Source organism: Sinohyriopsis cumingii, chromosome 1 (assembly GCF_028554795.1).
Source record: "Sinohyriopsis cumingii isolate HCF-2022 chromosome 1, ASM2855479v2, whole genome shotgun sequence".
NCBI lineage: Eukaryota > Metazoa > Mollusca > Bivalvia > Unionida > Unionidae > Sinohyriopsis > Sinohyriopsis cumingii.
The window spans coordinates 164,709,663-164,730,534 of record NC_142961.1 but is presented as its reverse complement, the minus strand read 5'-3'; the positions used below and the strand labels follow the sequence as shown (position 1 = coordinate 164,730,534).

Below are 20,872 nucleotides of genomic sequence, written 5' to 3'. Positions count from 1 at the left end.
TATTTTCATTTCAGCAAAGGAATATAAAACAGAAGTTTGTTGCTCTTTTAAAGAAATTCAAAGTGACAGAAGAGGTGAGTTCCAAACTGTAATTAGTTATAATTAGGTTAAGTTTTGCATGTTGATTTTTCTGTAACTAAAATCTGGTTTTGTATTTCAGACCAATGCAGAAAATTAAATTATTCAAGTATTTTAGACACTGGTATATAAAGAGCAAATGAGTATGTGCTTATTTCTTTCACACGAAAGTTTACTAGATTTGAATCAAACTGTTTTCCTAACATACAGGTTTAGTACAACCCAAGAAATTCAGTCACATTAGGTGGCCATTTTTATATGTCTGCCATAATGTAAAACATATTGCCATCTCTTCAGTCTGTCTGTCAGCCTGTTCCAGTTTCATTGCCACAATAATTCTAGTAGTCCACAATGTTCTGTTACCAAACTGGATGATGTACATTAAGATAAGAAAGAATCCTGTCAATTTCATGGTCACTGTGACCAAAAAAAAAAGACAAAAAATATTTTTGCACAATAGTCCTCCACCATCTGCATTTGTCTTTCTTTATGGTTGGATTTCACTTGGGATAAAAAAAGAACCATATTGTTTTCTGGGCAAAAGTTCAAATGTCTGGGTTGGTGTGGCTGAAAGAACAGAAAATGGTTTCTTCACAAAAACTTAAGTTCATCATTAACTCAGTTACTAAACTTTGTGGATGGCTTGCACTTAAATTAAGAAAGAAGCTTACTGATTTGGGGGTGAAAAGGTAAAGGTTATTGACAAAGAATAAAATGGTTTCCACAATGATACTGATTCAATAGCTTGTACCTGTACAAATCTTTATGGATGGCTTGCACTTGGGTGAGGAAGAAGCTACTTAGACCTGTGGTCCTTAGGTCAAAGGGTGAAGTCACTACTGCTGAAAAACAAAAACTGGTTTTAGCACAAAAATTTCAGTTGTCAACAATGTACCCTAACCAAAATTTGTGAATGACTTAGAGTAAGAAAACAAGCTTATTAATTGGGGAGTCATAGGTCAGTGGTCAAGGTCACTGACTGAAAGAAGAAAAATGGTTGAAGTCATTGAGACCTGTTGGTCAGTAATCACCAGAATCAACCATACCCACATGGTGCCTGTATAGACAACTGTTGAAAAAAGATGCAGGTATATATTGTGCCAGTAAAAGTACTCTTGTTAATGTGTGAAGTAAAGTGGTTCCCATTTTTTAAGGCTACCCCTTGTAAAACAAGAAGGTGATCTAAAGCAGGTTGCCTTATGTGTAGGGGGCCTCTTGTAAAAGCTGTAACATTTCTGCATTTATCCCAGGATTTCAAATACTTGTAAGGTCTGTGCTAAACCCAAATTTCATGATGGTGTGGCATCTCTTCTTCACCAGAATAGGGTGAAGTTGTTGGAAGATAGAGTACATCAGTCAAAATATAAGAACAAAAGAAATGATCATTGAACTTGGTGTAATATTGAAATTGGTGCCCATGTGATGTCCGATTATGACTGATGCAGGTACCAGCTTGAATATCTTGCTATTGCTACTTTGTTTGAATGGTCATGTCTTGCTGATCTTACAATTGTGCTGATTTAATTTCCAGTATGTGACCATCTTTTGCTACTTCATTTAAATAGAAAGTCATTTTAAGATGGGGTTTTTATCAGAAATTTTGTTGTTGTGTAAGCTGGTCTTAATAAAAATAATTAATCCTCAATATGGCCACCATTTGGCTGTCTTAAAAATAGTGTTTTTTTCTAATCGAATGGCTGTTTAAATATGTTTCCAACAGTAGACTACTGATGAAGCCTTGTTGTTCATAAATGAAAATAGTGCCATTTGGCTGTAAAGATGGCTATTGTGAAAATCTTGTTTGTCCTACTCCTCACCAAAAGGTTTTTAATGGTGTCTATTTTGTTTTAAATGAAAGTCATGCTAATCTGACATCCGGTATTTGCTCCACAGCAGATAATTTGAAAATCATCTTATGAAATGAATGAAGAATGTTAGAGATGCTTTTAACAGTCAATAGTATAAGAAAGAAATGGTCTTATCTTGACATCCTGGACATTCTTTTTGCCCAGTAGAGCATCAGTTTCTTCATGGGATTCTTGTTACTTTATCACAACTGGATATCATGCTGACTTGATCAGAACAATACTGGGTTTGGCAGTGATTTGCTTTTTTGGTTTTGATAATTATAAGTAGTAATAATAACCAGTAATTATCAAAGTGTTGTTGTTGTTGTAGTAGGGTTTAACACCATTTTTTAGCACAAGATAGGCTATACATGGTGGCCAGTATCAATGGTGGAAGAAGAATCCTAGGGAAAACCCGAGAAAGAACTGTCGACCCACGAGATGCTACTGGCAAGCTTTGTCACATACCCACATTGACCGAACCATAGATTCGAATCCAGACAAACAAAAGTTAACATCTAATGAACAAATTAAAGTAAGGATAATCAGATAACTCATCTTGGATTTAAGTTACTTTAACAGTATGTTGGAACAAATATCAGTAGATTATATTTGGAAATCAACAGACATTCACCAGACTTCTATATATAAACTCAATTTTGCAGCAACTTGTGAGGAACAAATTTGACAGTTTTTGCACTAGTATGCCAGTGACTGGTCACTTTAGATGGGAGGCCATCCCAGAGGGGTATTTTGAACACTGTTATGACTTTCTGGTCTTAAACTAAGTAATAGAATAAAGCTAAACCAACAAGTATAGGAAAATTCAACAAATAAATTATTTCCCTTGAAAAGAAAGTGAACATTAAAAAGCAACTTACAGTATTGTGAATTAAATCCTAAATAATCGTAAAAGTTCCATCAGAAGTGCAAAAGTCTAAAGTGATTTGAATGAATTACAGGTCTTGAATGTGCTGATGTACCAGTAACCTTGATGTGCCACAGTTTTGATGTATCACAGTGATATAATCGAGAATGTCTTTGAACAGCTTCACAATAATCCCTAAATAATGTTTTAGTCCAAACAGCTAATGAGCACCTTGTAATTCCAATGAATAATTTAAATAATTTCTCTCAAATTATATCAGAACACAACTAAAATGGATTCCACAAAGACATATTAAAATAGAAATGAATACTTGTTTTCTTGCTCTTCCTTATATACAGGCTGTCACCTGACTTATGACACAGCTAAATGCCCTGGGCTCAAGTAATTTCCAATGGAAATTTCCATTAAATTCGATCACAAGATCAAGTCATTTTACTTAAATTTTATTGAACAGCTTGACAAAAATCAGGTTAACCATAGAATTTCTATGGGGAGAAACATGGTCCTGATCTCAGATTAAGTGAAACATCTTTTTAATGATCATTATCTTAAAGTATAATCTACAATCATGGATGAAAGTTAGTTATGTAACATGTTGCTTACAAATAACTTGTACAATCTACAGTCATGGGCAAAAGATCAACCCACATTATAGATATACATAACTACACAAAACTTGTCAGTGCCAAGGATTCTGGCCATACAGAATAGGTGGTCACTGGTCAGGGGGAATGTTAGGGGACTACTGTATCATTTAATTGACACAGAAGTTGAGCAGGAAACATGAATATTTTGGCAGAATGACAGCCAGTGGGGTTACTATTTAGCATGAATATCATTTAGCATTGACCCAGCAATTGCAGATAACTTACTATAACAATATTTTATGGGTTATTTAAACTTAGAAGCTCAATTCTCCAAAATCGGAGTAAGTGATGGTGATCAACGTTTTATGTACCAGAGACAATGTTTGTCAGTTTGGTAATGCACCACTGGAAATGGCAGGACATAACATTCTTCAGAACCTTTGTTCAGAGAAACATGGTTTGTCTGATGCATTGGACATGATTCATTTGCCTTCCATATTATTGTGTGACACTACATGTGTGTAAGTATGAAAAAATAATGACAGGTTGTTGAAATGTCCTCAGATGCAAACATGATCTAAAAACCTCTACTGGCCAATGATTCCAATAACTTTAAAAACTAATGTTCATGTACATCATCTGTGTGTGATGAAGATAAATTATTTCTAACAAGCAAAAAAAAATCCAACTTACAAATGTAAAATCTATGAGAACTAAAAAGATTATGTTTGACATTAAAAAAAAAATGTTCTCAGTGTTATTTTAAAATATCACCAGTGATATAATGTAATTTCATGACTAGTTATCAATTTAATTGCACATTAACAGTATAATCTTTGTATAGATAGATAGATCTATATGCATTTAAAGGTACACATTACCCCAGGAGTTCAATTTCATAAACATTTTAATAGTTCTGAAAAATTACAGTTACTGGCATGTTTTGAAATTGTTTCAAGATGCAAAATGGCTAGACATATCAAACATGAAATGAAAAACCGTTTTATGATTGGTACAATAGTTCACATATATCCATGACCGCTCCAGTGGCCTAGTGATTAGCGTTTCCACCTTGGATGCAGGAGGTGGCAGGTTTGAGCCCTGTCAAGTCATACCAAAGACTTATAAAAATGGTACTAACAGCTGCCTTGCTAGGTGCTCAGCATGATGGCCCAGTGCTAGATATCACTATAAACTGCCACACTGCAGACACTGTAGCGATATGACTGATTGTTTTTTTTAAAGCTATGTTAATAATCCGAATCACACACACACACACACACACACACATATATATATCAAATCAGATGCTGCATAATTAATGATATATTTAAGCCACCACAGTGGCATATATTATTCAGGTATTTATTTCAACTTGACAAGGAAGTAATTGTTTGGTCTGAATTGTGATGCTTTTAGCAATTTGTACAGGTTCAAATCAGCTGGACAGAAGGACTGGTCACTTGAGTAAATATTTGGCCTTGGACAAACTGGCTTGGCAGAGTTATTTTCATTATGCTATTTGCAGGTACTAGACTCAGAGGCAGACCATGACCTGGTGGATCCTGATACAAATCCACAGGAAATTGATGACCTGTTTGACCAGCTAGAGGACCTGAGTGACAGTGACCCAGATCTGGAAGCTGAGGATAATGTTAGTGTAATGTCAATACCAAAACCTAGGCTAAGGTAGGATATGACAGTTTTTTATATAGATTATAAGAAAGGGTGAATTGCAGCCAGTTCTGAACAAAGAAAATTATTTCACCAGACTTAAAAATGTAGTTTGTTACAGCATGGTTTCCAATTAGTTTCTTATTTCACTGAAAACAAATATGTATTTGAGTTAAATAATAACATCAGGCAGAATGTTAGCAAAAAAGATCTCTCATCTGAATCTGTAATAGTCAGCAATGGCAATTTCTCAAGGACACCAGTATTTTGATTTAAATGAAAATTGGCTTCTGTGTGGACTACAGGTACAACAATGAAAAGTGCCAAAATGTGACTAATATGACTTACGACTGTATATATTTATCTCTTGTGTTTCTTTGGGATGCTGGGTCAGCTGCCTTGTGTCCTTGGGCAAGGCACTTGACTCCATCTGCATGGACAGTAAGTTATCTACATGTTTTACAGTGCCATAAAGACTTACTACAACTGCCTGGACAGTAAATTATCTACATGTTTTACAGTGCCATAAAGACTTTACTCCAACTGCCTGGACAGTACATTATCTACATGTTTTACAGTGCCATAAAGACTTGACTCCAACTGCCTTGGACACTTAATCCACTTGCTTTAAAGTGCCGACTTTACTCCAACTGCCTGGACAGTAAATTATCTCATGTTTTACAGTGCCATAAAGACTTTACTCTAACTGCCTGGACAGTAAATTATCTCCATGTTTTACAGTGCCATAAAGACTTTACTCCAACTGCCTGGACAGTAAATTATCTCCATGTTTTACAGTGCCATAAAGACTTGACTCCAACTGCCTGGACAGTACATTATCTACATGTTTTACAGTGCCATAAAGACTTGACTCCAACTGCCTTGGACACTTAATCCACTTGCTTTAAAGTGCCGACTTTACTCCAACTGCCTGGACAGTAAATTATCTCCATGTTTTACAGTGCCATAAAGACTTTACTCTAACTGCCTGGACAGTAAATTATCTCCATGTTTTACAGTGCCATAAAGACTTTACTCCAACTGCCTGGACAGTAAATTATCTCCATGTTTTACAGTGCCATAAAGACTTTACTCCAAATGCCTGGACACAAAATAATCCACTTTTTTTAAAGTGCCATAGTGACTTTACTCCAACCACCTGGACAGTAAATAATCTACTTCTTTTACAGTACCATAAAGACCAAAGCAAACCAAATCTTTGAGATACTCTGTATTGTCCGGCTTAGAGAAGAAGGAGTCACAGCTGCTTAGTGGCAAGCATGCTGGATTTTTGTCAGTCAGACTAGGGGGTTATACATAAAGTTGCCATATGCCTATTTTGTCTATAAAATTGTTCCCTTTTCTTCAGTGATATTTTTACCTGCATTGAAGTTTCCTTAGCATGGGTGATAAAAAAACATCAGAGAACCTTGTCATTCATGTAAAGGTACAAACATTTCCTGGTTTTAATAATTTTTCTCTCTTCACTCCATTTTCCCACTTCTGGAAACCTTTTTCTTTATCATTGATAGTGTTGTTTTTTTAGTCTTTATGACATACAATTTCTCTGCAAGGATTCAAGAGCTCTCCTTCATTATATTGAGTTGAATTATTTTGTGTTTTTCTTCTAAATCAAGAATTCTTCTCCTTCTCGACATTATGTATTATTTGCAACAACTTATTCTTTTGTTGGCAGCTTTATCAACCTAATTTGCACCTTGCTATATTCACAAAGGATGTGACTTTGTCCCATGATCAGCTGGTCATAGCCATAGTCTTGTACTCTGTCTCTTGTATATTTCCTTTCTTATTGGACAACATGAAGCAACAGAGGTTTTCATACCATTTTTATGTTGTGTAACTTGTGTTTTTCTGCTGTTAGCTTTTGTTAGGTAGATAACTATTGGCAGCAATAATAGCCAGCAATTATTAAGTGACATTTTTAGCTTCACAGATAGAAGAGCTTTTGGAATGGTCTGTTGTCTTTCTCAGTCATCTGTTTTCTGTTCATCCATTAGCACAAGTTTTATCACTACTCATCCTAAATTAGATTGCCATGAAACTTTGCACAACACCCATTGATCCTTTGGTCTAGTTGGTCCTAACTGACAATGGTGCCGATCTGATTCCAGCGTCACAGCAGCAATCTTGAAAATCTTGTTATCACTACTCCTCCTGAATACAAAGACATTGGTATGAGGTTTCCACCAGAAGACTTATTTTGATGTCTTGTTGGTCCTAAATGAAAGTAGATGTCTGGTATCCAATATGGCTGCCAAAGCAGCAAGCTTGAAAATATTGTTATTGATATTCCTGAATCATACTAATATGGGATTTTCACAGAAAGACTTCTTTTGGGGGTCTAGTTGGTTCTAAATGAAAATGTTACTTCTTTTGATGTCCATAGATCCTCCTGAACGGAAAGTCATATTGCAATGGGGTTTTCACTAGAAGACTTCGTATAATGTCTTGTTAGTCCTAAAGGAAAATGTTGCTGATTCAGTGGCTCATATGACCAACAGTACAGCCATCATGGGGGCCCCGAGTGGCCAAGTGGTCTACAGCGCTTTCCGTTATGGATCACTGCCATCTCACCTCTGTCTGCATGGGTTCGAGGCAAGGATTCGGCTAATGTGGATATGTGAGAAATCTTGCCAGTAGCTTCTTGTGGGTCGGTGGTTCTTCCCGGGGTTTTCCTGGGTTCTTCCTCCAATATTAATAATGGCTGCCATGCATAGCCTATCGTGTGCTGAAAAATGGCCATCATATTAATTCTGGGTTGCCCATACCAGTGTGGTCATCCTATATGTTCAGGGCTGCCCATATCAGAGCATGGCCATCCTGTTGATTCTGGGCTGCCCATATCAGAGTGTGGTCATCCTATAGATTCTGAGCTTCCCAAATCAGAGAGCATGGCCATCCTATTGATTCAGGGCTGCCCATATCAGAGTGTGGCCATCCTATTGATTCTGGGCTGCCCATATCAGAGTGTGGCCATCCCATTGATTCTGGGCTGCTCATATCAGGGCATGGCCATGCTATAGATTCTGGGTTGCTCATATCAGAGTGTGGCCATCCTATAGATTCTGGGCTGTCCATATCAGAGTGTGGCCATCCTATGGATTCTGGGCTGTCCATATCAGAGTGTGGCCATCCTAAATATTCTGGGCTGCCCATATCAGAGTGTGGCCATCCTATAGATTCTGGGCTGTCCATATCAGAGTGGACAGCCCATATCAGAGTGTGGCCATCCTATTGATTCTGGGCTGCCCATATCAGATTGTGGCCATCATGTAGATTCTGGGCTTAAAAATGTGGATAGCTGCTGTCCTGGGGGAGAAGGGGTTGTTCAGATGGTGTCCATGGTATTTTATGCACTAATGCAGAAAAATTTGACTAAACTAAATCATAATTTTTATAAATGCCACCAATATCTCTCACTGATGTTTTTTGCAGGCCATTTTTCACAGGAGGTGGAAGTCACAACAATATCGATAGACATGTAAGTATTATTATATTCATCTCCAAGGTAAATAAATACAGGGTTACTTATAAACTTCTCATGTGACACTAAAGCTTACATTTGTCAAGTACACCATATATATGTGTAGCTACAGTTAAAAGGTTTTCCTTCTGAGAAAGACTTTTGTTAAGAGTCAAGCAACCAAGATTGTATTTCCTATCTCGTTTTACATCCTCGGATAACAAGTTAAGCATTTATCAACTAAAAGTAAACCTATCATAATGAAGAGTTCAAATAGGTATTTATGCATGTTAGTGAATAGGTATAGTTAGATACACTGAAACTGATATATAGATTACAGTGTGTGTGTGTGTGTGTGTATATATATATATATATATATATATCACATACATTAAAATTAACGTGACATTTAAAGTGTTGGCATAAAGCAATTTGATATACCAATACTATTGGTATATCAAATTGTGATCTGCCCTTGGTGCAATAATACGCATATATAAACATTCACGTGTGCGTCTACAGTTGATTTTAGATCAGTGATCAATTTCCACATATTATTCATTTGTGATGTATGAAAATAACGATAAAAACCATTAATAATCCATGTTTTCTAAATGAATTTAATATGGTCCACATTTTCATCACAATCCTTTCTGCTTTCTGTTCCCCGCTCCCCTCTCATGCATAACGGACAAACTACGCAGAAATATGGAGTGAGAGAGAAAAGGAATTTGGGCTGGATTGAAACCTTGAAATGTGTGTGTGCATGTGAAATAGACATTACACCAAGTAACCTACGGGAATATGGTTCATCTTAACGATATGTGTGCACTTCCTTGGAATTTATCTTTAGTGTTTATCATTGATACAAAGTTGCAAACCATGTCAAAATTAAACGGTGTTGTTTTGTTGTTGTTGTTTCTTAAACATACTGTAATGTTCTAAAAATTGATTATTATTAATTAAATATCAAAATGTCCAAAGGCATTTCTCTCTCTCTCTCTCTCTCTCTCTCTCTCTGGACCATTGTAGCAAGATACAGGCTAAAAGCTATGAAATGATGAGCGTAGAGGATTTTTTTTAGTGTCATCCTATGATGTCTCTGGACTTGCGAATGATGGTAAAAGTTAAGTCAAACTGACCAAAATATAAGAGAGACGGGGGAGGGGAGAGAGTTTTTAAGTCAAACCAACCAGAGAGAGAGAGAGAGAGTTAGAGTTTTAAAGTCAAACAGACCACAGAGAGAGGGAGTTTATGGACGGGGTACTGTTACTAAAGTAGAATAATGACTTAGTTCAACTGTAAATATATTTAAATATTTTAATTACCTGTTGTTGGTTCATCATGTCTCTTAGTTTCTATTCCACATTAATTTCCATATGCAGGTATGTGAATGGCAATGTTCAAATGAGTGGCATAGGTAACCAGGTGTTTGCAGTCCTCTACTTTTATCATTAAAACCATCTTTCATGTTTAAATCATAAATGTGTAATATATTGATTTAATTGATGTTGTTGTAGTTGTTTTTATAGAGTTTAATGCCATTTTTTAGCACACGATAGGCTATTCATGGCGGCCAGTATTAATGGTGGAGGAAGAACCCGGAAAACCTCCGGAAAGAACCACCGACCCATGAGAAGCTACGGCAAGCTTTCTCACATACCTATATTGATTTAATCAATGTGAGTAAAAATAGAAACTAAAAAAAGAAAACGATCAACTTATCAATATGTGGAGGTGATTGTGAATAGGTAAAGAAGCTATAGAACTACATTTTGTAGCAGACACACTCGGGGATGTGAGTTCATTCAGTCGGTCAGTGCACAGATGCCTGTAGTAAATCTTAAATCCATTCAAAGGGCAAATATATGTATTTGTATGTAATATAATAAATAAAATATATGTACAGTATGTACACTGTTTTAATGATATACCACTCATATAAATATTTCTTTAAAAGGAAACTTGGCAAGCCTCATTTCCTTTTAATGAAAAATGTATACATCTCGTTGTATATCATACACATACACACAGAGAAACTGATATATAATAGGTTACTGCATTTGTAGGGGAAAATATAAATGAGTTCTTGTGAACAATACTGCATGACATTGAGTTCATATTTTCCCATATAAATGTAGTCACCTTTTTATTACATATTCATTTTGCTTTTCTACCCAAGGCTGAATAATAAAAGGAACACACTACAAGTTGCAAGGTAATTGAATTATATGCTGGATTCCAAAGTAAACGTACATCTGTATGTTCAACAATAGTGTGTGTGTGTGTGTGTGTGTGTGTGATTTGGATTTTTAACGTAATTTTTAAAAACATTTCAGTCATATTGCTACAAATGTTAATGGTATTGATGTGCACATAGCACCATCCAGTGACCTTTGAACTTGGTCAGTCATTTGTTTCATAAATAATTCTTGCTTGGTCTATTTAATATTGAAATTTAGAATCGTATTTTGAATGAATGCACTTTGAAACAGCTCCTCCATTTGGTCTGGAATGGAGGAAATTTATTTTTCTTTCGATCCAACTAAATTTTTCTTTTCTAGTTTTGATGGACTGGATTTATTAGCTGGGTCAATTCCATCTGATGTTCATGAGACTTGAGGGACTGCTGCAGATGTGTTTCTGTTTGGTCAAAGATTGTTTGGAATCATAATATGGGGAAAAATATGAATTCTTTTAATTGAAATTCTCAAAAACAACTACAGGATTAAATTTGGTTTTCTTGGGAATATCACATTCATCTATTTCTTTAGTGCAGTAAGGAGAATGTGATTTCTCTTGGAAATTTAGTCTAAACTACAGTGTTTTTGCAGTGTGGATCAAATATTGGGACCCATGTAATTCTGATTAACAGAAATAACTAAGAAAGTACATTTTGAGGAAATTCAGGATGCAGAACAGTGTATTTATTGGCATTGTTATTACCAGCTCAGACCTGCCAAGCCTTACAATTTTGCCATAAGTCTTACAAAAATTACCCTTAAAATATGGACTTACAGCATACAAGCAAAAACTATGGGAAAGTGTAGTTGCAGAAAAATCCGGATTATTGGTTCATCCATATTTGGTTTGGACCTGGGTTTCATATTAGAAGTAGTGAAATTAGTCCTGGAACCAGACTAACTTTACAGCAGCACCTCAAATGCTTTAAACAGCCCCTGTTTGTTCATGCAAAGTGTCTGCATGAACAAACTGTTGATTATAAAAAAAAATTTAAAATGGCGTCCAGAAAGCAATGCATGTTTAAGACGAAAGGGAAAATAAGCTTCTAAAAAAAGTGTTAATAATCAACACAGAAGAATAAAAAGGAGTATTCATATTCATGTGAATAAAAGCTGGAAAAGGCTACAATTATGTTTATTGGACATCATGTGCCAATTTGAGTATGTTTCATGGCTGGAGATATGATTTCCGTCATCATGTGAAATGGAAAAAGAATTTCCAAGAATTACATCAGTTTGAGAGATAGCAACAAGCCACTGAGCTGCATAGGGTTTGGAACTAAATTTTGTGCAACTGTACTTGTGGTAAATAAAGTTTATGCGTACTTCACAAACTCTTCAGTTGAACATAATGTTTATTGTTACTGTGTTGAACTTTTAATTACGTTTTCCAGCTTTGCAATAGCAGTTATTGACATTTTGTTAAACCTTACTGAAATCTTGTGGGAAAATCAACTGCCTTACTGAGATGGACTTGTCAGGGTTAGCAGTTCAGCCAGCTAAAGGCGACATATGTTTATGCCCTGTCACTTGCATGCTCTTTGTTGGATGGACTCTTAGCTATTTACATGACCTGTATGACTTTATCACTACTGTAAATTCAAACATTGTGCCAAAAAGGTAAAATGTGAAAAATTGCAAAGCAGCTGCATTGTGATGGCCCATTCTTTCAGCAGAAGTAGGACTTCTTCATCTTGCTTTTTTGGCTTTGAGGCTTCAGTTGGATTTTTTTAAATTTATTATTTGGACTGGCTTGTAAAATGGTACGTCTTTGAGGGAGATGGGATAACCCGTGGCCTTAACATGCCTTTCTGTACTATTTTTATTGATCCTTGAGAGCAAGGCTCATGGTCTAGACTATTCGATTTGCAAATAGTTATGAACATTTCTGCTAAATAACTGTTTAAATGATCAAATGGTATTTTCAATACTGCATGCCTCATGTTTATTTTTGACATTGCAGATATATTCATAACTTTGCTTGGTAGAATGTTTCTTTTGTGACTCAGTGAACTCATCCACATTCAGAGGTCACAGAAACGCTTAATCATGCGTATTTGGACACCAGTCTTTTATCCGGTTTGCAGAAAATCACTTAGGCGGGAGTCCTCTGTATGCATGTAATAGGTGGGTGGCAAAACTCAAAGGCTTGCCAGTCCTGCTTCATCCACCTGCTTAGTGGGAAAATGTGTTGATCAGTTAGCTGTGCTGATATTTACAATGACAGAATTCAGTGGCTGAAAGACCCCTCGATGTACATGTAGCCGTTATAAGAATACATCAAAAGAATATGAAGCAATAGCTGGGTGGCACGTTCAAAGACTTTAACTGGTGGCTGGGTGGGCAAATGTACTGATATTTACAGAGATAGAATTCATCGGCAGAAAGACCTACTGATGTACATGTTGCCATTATAAGAGTACATCAAAAGAACATGATGCATTAGCTGGGCAGCAAGTTCAAAGGCTTTGATTGGCAGCTGGGTGGGGAAAAAATACCAATATTTACAGTGATGGAATTCAGAGACAGAAAGACCTGGAGATGTACATGTGGTCATGTGTAAGAGTATATCAAATAAACAACTTTAGCTTTCATCATTGTGTTCATTTCTGAGTGTAGCGCAATAAGCAGTGCATGTGACCTTGGAATCAAGACACCTTGAGACTTGGACAAAATGCCATTCACAAATTTGGATAAGTATATTATGGTTAAACGGCAAACTGGCGAAGATTGAAATGAGATTCAGAAGAGTGCTAAAGTTGCTATAACTGATAGTTTGGATAGGACAGAAGAGCTAAATGTCAGAAAGTGTGTGATGCCTAGCTTAGTGCTTGGAATAAGACATTCTTTGGATGGCAAAATTCAGTCTCACTCTGATGGTCAGACAAGAGCTATGTTGGTGTTATAAAAAATGTAGAAATTAAACTCAGTGGCAATCAACATTTTTTCTAATTTGCTTAGTTTTTTGGGAGGGAACTGCAATTTTTGCTGGTGGGACTCCTATTTTTACCAAAATAGGAGTCCTGGTCTCCTAGTTTTAAAATCCTAGCGAGACCTCAGCACATTGTCAACTTTATCATCTACTTTCAAATGGACTGAACAGCTTGTTTTTTCAACTACATACAAATCTAATAAATCAAAGCTCCAGCATATGCCACATGAGTGTACATTGTTTGTTTACAATCGAATATACTTCCTAACAGACAATGCTATTTTTATGCACGTCATAAGATATGAAACAGTGCAGTATGGAAAAATACTGCATGATTCTGACAATGTAAAGTTAACGGAGACAAAAGTGAGCATACACTATATATATATATATATATATATATATATATATATATATATATATATAAAACCTGTAGTTTTTCAGTGTAATTTTACTTGTTATACATCCACTTGGGTGATCCAGAAATAGCACTTTCTGTCTGTCTGTATTTTATTTCTAACTTTAAAATAAATACTTCCACGTCTTGATTTCCGTCTGAGAAATCCAGAGTGGCTGTTTATTTACAGGAATGGTAATTGCTGCTCACTAATTGAGTGTCTGCTTTGTTCCGTCCTTTTCTGCGGACCACTCCGGTGGCCTAGTGGTTAGAGCATCCACTTCAGATGCGGGAGGTTGCGGGTTTGAACCCCAGCTAAGTCATACCAAAGACTTATAAAAATTATACTTACAGCTGCCTCGCTAGCCACTCAGCATTAAGAGGTTAGTGTTAGGACTGGTCTGACTGTTGTCAGGATAATGTGACTGGGTGGGACATCATGCTACATGTGTACGGGATGATGCCCCAGTGCTAGACATCACTATAAACTGCCACACTGCAGACATCGTAGCGATATGACTGAAAATGACTGTTGTTTACCACATTTTATAATATAATTTTAGAAACAGACTACTGGTACTAATTATAACTAAGATTTTATCTTGTAAACATTTGGAACTTTCCAGAATGATTTTTTTATATAGAAAATGTTAATTGTGACCTGAGATCAAGTAGAGGACTATATAATCTTGTTTTTATAGAAATTATTTATTCGTGTTTTAAGATCTTATCAGAATTAGTTGTATTACTGTTGTGTCCAGTTATTCTTTTAGGCTGGAATTTATGTACATTATTTCACTCAAGTGATTTTTCTTAACAAATACAAACTGTTAAAAGAAAAACATTCTTGGAAACAGACTTATACCATAATTAAACTAAAATAAAGATATATTCTTGGACTTTATTATTGTGATTCAACAAAAGACTGCTGGAACATCACTATAACACAGGCCACCACTGGAACATCATCACTTCCAGCTTTGTATTTATTTTAAAAGACCACTAAAGTTTGTTTAGAACCTTAATCTTTAGGAATTTGTTTTCAAAATTCTCAGATTATTTAGGATTTAATTTGAATACCATACGTTTTTTTGTTCATTTTTTACTTTATATTGTAGGGAAATAAATTATTTGTTGAATTTTACAAAGATTATTGCTTCCCACTCTTTTTCTGTTACTTGAAGACCATAGAGTCATAATAACATGTGAAGTAGACTATCACTTAATTAAACTCCTGTTATCCATATTGATCTGGTTCCTGTTAAATTTGTTCTTTGTTTACATATTTTTAAAATCTATTATCCAAAATTGATTATTTTAGTATACCCTGTAATTGAAGTAATTTAGTGGTCCAGAATGTTCTAATCCTATTGATATCATATTATCCAAAATGATAATTGTCAATGAGTGTCACAGCTGATTTTTTTAATCTTGACACCCATTGGTTCAAACTGAGTATTGATAGATTGAAAGTGAGTTTATTGTCACTAATCCAATAACTAACTCGCTGTTTGATAACCCTGTTATTAATTCATTTAATGACAGTAATTTTATGTAAATTAGGTTCAATAAAAGAATGTCAGAAAATCATATAAACCCTTTCAAAGCCTTATTCGACTATACATGAACTTTTTATTTAAAAAAAATAAAAATGGAATACACTGTGCCTTTCATCGTTGGTCTATGCTGTGTATATTGCCATGCCAAGAAAAGGCTTCCTAGATATGTGGTAAGGAAACAATACAAGAATAACTGAAATGGTAATTTATTTTATTTCTGGGGAATATACATGTATATAAAGTAGGGGTTTCATCTTCTGAGATATGTTAAAATTTTCATTAAACAAAACTGAGAAGAGCTCAAATAAACAGCCTTATGTTAGAAAAAGAAATGTATTCAACTTAATATACATTTTGACCTTCTTGACCTTTGGTTATTTGACCCCTGGTAACATCAGGCACCATTATATTTACAGCAGTCGATTACTTCATGCATTGTGAAATATTTATTGTATTTAGGATTTTCAGAGGTAAGATAATATGAAGACAATCTTTATGTTCTGAAATAATATTGATATTAGGACCAGGTCATATGAAGTATGGCTGCCACTACAAAAAATATAAAATAAATTGAAATGATTTCTCAAAAACCATTGAACAGGGTTTGACCAAATTAGAATGAAAGCATCATAGGATAGAGGGCTTTTAAGTTTGATACAAATGACTCTCTCCACTATCAAGTATGACTGCTACAACAAAAAAATATACAGAAAAATCTTTCAAACAACTTCTCAGATTTGACATAAAGCATCATGACATAGAGGGCTTTCAGTTTTTTTATTTTACAGTTGATGCTATTCTACCATTAAATAGGGCCACTTTTAATAAAAATATAAGAAAATCTGAAAATTTTGACAGAAAGCATCCATGCATGAAGACCTTTTAATGTTGTACAAGTGCTCCAATTTTCTATCTGCCACTACTTAAAATAGAAAAATTTCATTTAATGTCTTCTCAAAAGCCACTGACCAGAATTTGTCAGAAAGTATCCAGGCATCAGGGCCTTCAGTTTTGTGCCAGTGATGCCAATCTATAATGAGATATGGCCACCATTGCTGACAAAAGAAATTGTCATTAAAATATGGCCACTTAAATCAAAAATAGAGATAAAACTTTTAAATGACTTTTAAAAACATCAGTACAGAATTTGGCAAATTTAAGAGTGATTTCAATTTAAGGATTTTCAGTTTATTCAGATTATGCTAATCTGTCAAATATGGCTTCAGCTTGAAAATAGACCAGCCTTCAAATGACTTAAAAATCACTGAAGAGAATTTAGCCAAGTTTGACAGAAAGCACCAGGTCTTTGAAAATATAATACTATAATGCCTATCCGTTATCCATTGGGCCACAATTGCAAAAAATTTTTTAAAAAATTGAATGACATCTTCTCATAAGCCACTGAACAGCACTTGACCAAATTTAAAAACAAAATCATCCTGGAGTGGAATTCCCTTAAAAATTTTACAAACAAATTCACTAGCAAATGTAGGTATTGTCATTAAAAAATTCCAGCAACATTTCAGAAACAGCTTAACAGAGTTCAACCTTTTTAAAAAGCATCCAGGTGAGAAGAATTTTGTACAGGTGATTTTCATTTGCCATCAGATTTGACCACATGGCTAAAAACAAGAAAATTAACTCAAGAATTTTTTAACAGCATCTTCATAAAATTGACCCCAAATCTTTTACTTGTGCTTTTTAAGATGCTTCATTTCTCAGTATGGCCATTTCTAAAATAAGTAAAACATCAAAAGCTGGTCAACACAAGTTGACTGAATTTCAGAGAAACCTTCCTGGCATAAGCTTATTCTGTTTGCACAAAATGATGCTGATGTATCATGTAATATAGGTTGTTGTTGCTAAATAATTTAAAAATATTAAACGTCAGAAAGCAAGCAGCCTACTAACTTAGAGTACCTTTTGGCAAAATGCCTTTGCCTGTGTTAATTGCTGGTTTGTAGATATCAGACTGCTGAGTGATTTCAGGCTCACATGGATCTTTTGTTTGCTAGCTAAGCATTATGTTCCAGTACTGCTAGAACAAATCCTTCCATTTGAAGATCTTTCGGTCTGTAGACTTTATTTTGAAATGATCAGATTTGATGTTTGCCTTGCAGTCATATATCCTTTTTAGGTTTTTTTTACTGATTTTTAAAATTTCTGCACATTATTGGCATTAATTTGTGCAAGCTGCATATAATCCCAGTATTAATTGATTCTTTCCTTTTGTTTGCAGGACTTGTATGGGAAAGGTAGTGATGACAACAGTTCAAACAGCCTTGCAGTAAGTCCTAATGCCTGTGGCTTAACATTTTTTATGCCTGCTTTCCTATTGCAGTCATAGAAAAATTTGTATTCTTAAAATTTGTTTATCTTAACTGAAATTTCTGTATTTAGCCATTTTTATAATTCCCATAATATTTATAGTGTTCATAATGTGGATAAGCATTGATTTGATTCCTGAATTTTATCACTGTAAATGAAAATATTTTTTACAGCATAAAATGTTCATGAATTAAGTGGAGAAACTGAATTCATGGTAAAGACATAATACCTTTGTAATTGTTATCTTTCTTTAATTTGCAGAAACACTTATGTTCCTAAGGTGTTGGTTCTGTGGTAGTTGTGAATAATGAATGATATTTAAATATCATCGATAGTTTTTACCATTTTCACTGTCGTTATGTATCCCAAGTTTTTTATATAACAGTTGGTGGTGGTGTGATTCATTTGTTTTCATGTTTGTCACTCTTAAGCCATTATCACACACCTGATTGATGCAGCATTTAAAACATAACAGTTTTATAGCTACTACTGATTCATTATTTATCTTGCATATCAAGTGTAAGGGAAAGTGCACAAACCTGAATACATTAAAATGCTTGTTGTGTTTGGAGTTGGTGTGTAGATATTGTATTGTTAATTTTTATTATGAGGATACAAGGCTGGAAGTTGGTGTGTAGATATTGTATGGTTAATTTTCATTATGATGGATACAAAGCTGAAAGCTGGTGTGGAGATATTCTACAGTTAATTTTCATTATGATTGATACAAGGATTTATCAGCCCCAGAAAAGTTGTATTTACCAAAAATGTAGGAAAACAACTTTTCTTAAGTTGATAAATCTTTGTATCATCTAAAATCATTTCATAAATTGTTTTATTTTATGACTTTTAATTCCCATCATTTTCCCTGCTTTAACAGCATTTAGAAATCACTGATAAGATTTCAAGTTTATATCAAATAAAAATGCTTCATAAAAGTTTTGCAAAAGTTATCATTTAGTTTATTATATAAGATGTTAATAAGCATTTAAATGATTGAAATTATACCCGAATAAAAGAATAAAAATAGACGTGCAAAGACAAATAGTAAAAGTTTACATTTCTGTTGTCCTTTTCTCCAGTATCTATCAGTTCTGAAACATTAATTTTATGCAAAAGTAAGAACAGGCAAGGAATGGGATGAGTGGATAGATTCATACATGAAAAGATGAATAGATGGACATGGAAAACCATTCTGTCACTTATAAGTGATATGTGACACATGTTCAAGCACAATTGCTTCTCGAAGTAACACTTGCCAAAACTCCGAGTATCTGACTAACCTCCATTGATGTCTTTGGTGGAGTCCAAATAAGCTATCAGCAGAACCTTTGATACCTTATGGCCCAATCATAGAGTGTGATACAAAATTTCAGCCAAGACGGTTTCTAGCTATTTAACCTATCAGAGCATAGGTAGTCAAAATAATTTTTGTTGTAAATGAGGAAGCATTTTATTAGTGTTTTCATGCATGTTGAAGATGTATTCTAGAACAAAGATGTGATTAGCATGGAGTTTAAAGTTGAAGATGTATTGTAACACAAAGACATGATTCGCATGGAGTTTCAAGCTGAACATGTATTGTAACACAAAGACATGATTAGCACTGAGTTTAAAGTTGAAGATACATTCTAACACAAAGACATCATTAGCAGCAAGTTTAAAGTATAAGATATATTCTAACACAAGGACATGATTAGCAGTTAGTTTAAATGCATTCTTATATAGCCTTAGATGACTCCATTTTAACTGATTTTATTATGCTTTTTTTAAAGATCAGACTGAATCTCCATAGCAAATAGTACATTTGTTTCTGATCATGTTAAATGCCTCCTTTATGTGTTTTTAATGCCTCCATTTTATTTTATTCCATCAGCAAATCCAGTATCATTAAATGTTAACAGTGAAAAGAGGCAGTTATATACAAATGTTAGCAGTGAAAAGAGGCAGTTATATACAAATGTTAGCAGTGAAAAGAGGCAGTTATATACAAATGTTAGCAGTGAAAAGAGGCAGTTATATACAAATGTTAGCAGTGAATAGAGGCAGTTATATACAAATGTTAGCAGTGAAAAGAATCATTGATATACAAATGTTAGCAGTGAAAAGAGGCAGTTATATACAAATGTTAACAGTGAAAAGAGGCAGTTATATACAAATGTTAACAGTGAAAAGAGGCAATTATATACAGATGTTAGCAGTGAAAAGAATCATTGATATTATATTGCATTTCAGACAGTCAGATAAGGAAGTATTGGATATTTCAAAGCATATCACAAAATCAATATGCTACCTTAGTTATGCAAAAATTTGGATATAGCATTGTGATTTGCAAGGGGAGAGGGGTCTTTTAGGCTCCATTAAACAAATTTTAAAATTTGAGAATTAAAGGGAGTGATTGAATTCCATGCATTTATCAAAATGATTGTGCATTTGAAGAAAACATACACATTACTATGTTTGATTTTCACATAAACTGAAAAACAAGTAACTTTTTTCTTTTGTTCATATAAGTACAGCCCAGTCTCATAAATTTGACTGAAATTGCTTACCATCTGCAAAATGTGGTACAGAAATTGGGTTAAAGTATAACCAAGCCTGCTAGTGTCATATAAGTTAAAAGCAACTTGGACTCACCTTGAATGCACTACCACTCCATTGTTTCAATAGATTGTCAGTCCACTTAGGGTTAACTGATACACCCTTGGATCGATATAGTGTCAGTCCATTTAGGGTTAACTGCCACTCCCTTGGATCAATAGAGTGTCAGTCCACTTAGGGTTAACTGCTACTTCTTTGGATCAATAGAGTATCAGTCCAGTTAGGGTTAATTACTGCTCCCTTGGATCAATAG

The 20,872-nt window shown here is 34.6% G+C and overlaps 1 protein-coding gene across 3 annotated transcripts in view; it reads left to right on the top strand.

Annotated features, from left to right (window-relative positions):
* LOC149808301 (phosphofurin acidic cluster sorting protein 2-like) overlaps positions 1-20,872 on the top strand; it is a 198,960-nt gene that overhangs the window by 65,838 nt on the left and 112,250 nt on the right. For all 3 annotated transcript variants that reach the window (XM_089975795.1, XM_089975790.1, XM_089975784.1), the window contains exons 7-10: positions 15-74; positions 4,930-5,090; positions 8,532-8,577; positions 17,930-17,977. In XM_089975795.1, the coding sequence (XP_089831921.1) occupies positions 15-74; positions 4,930-5,090; positions 8,532-8,577; positions 17,930-17,977 (315 nt within the window). The remainder of the gene's footprint in view (positions 1-14; positions 75-4,929; positions 5,091-8,531; positions 8,578-17,929; positions 17,978-20,872) is intronic.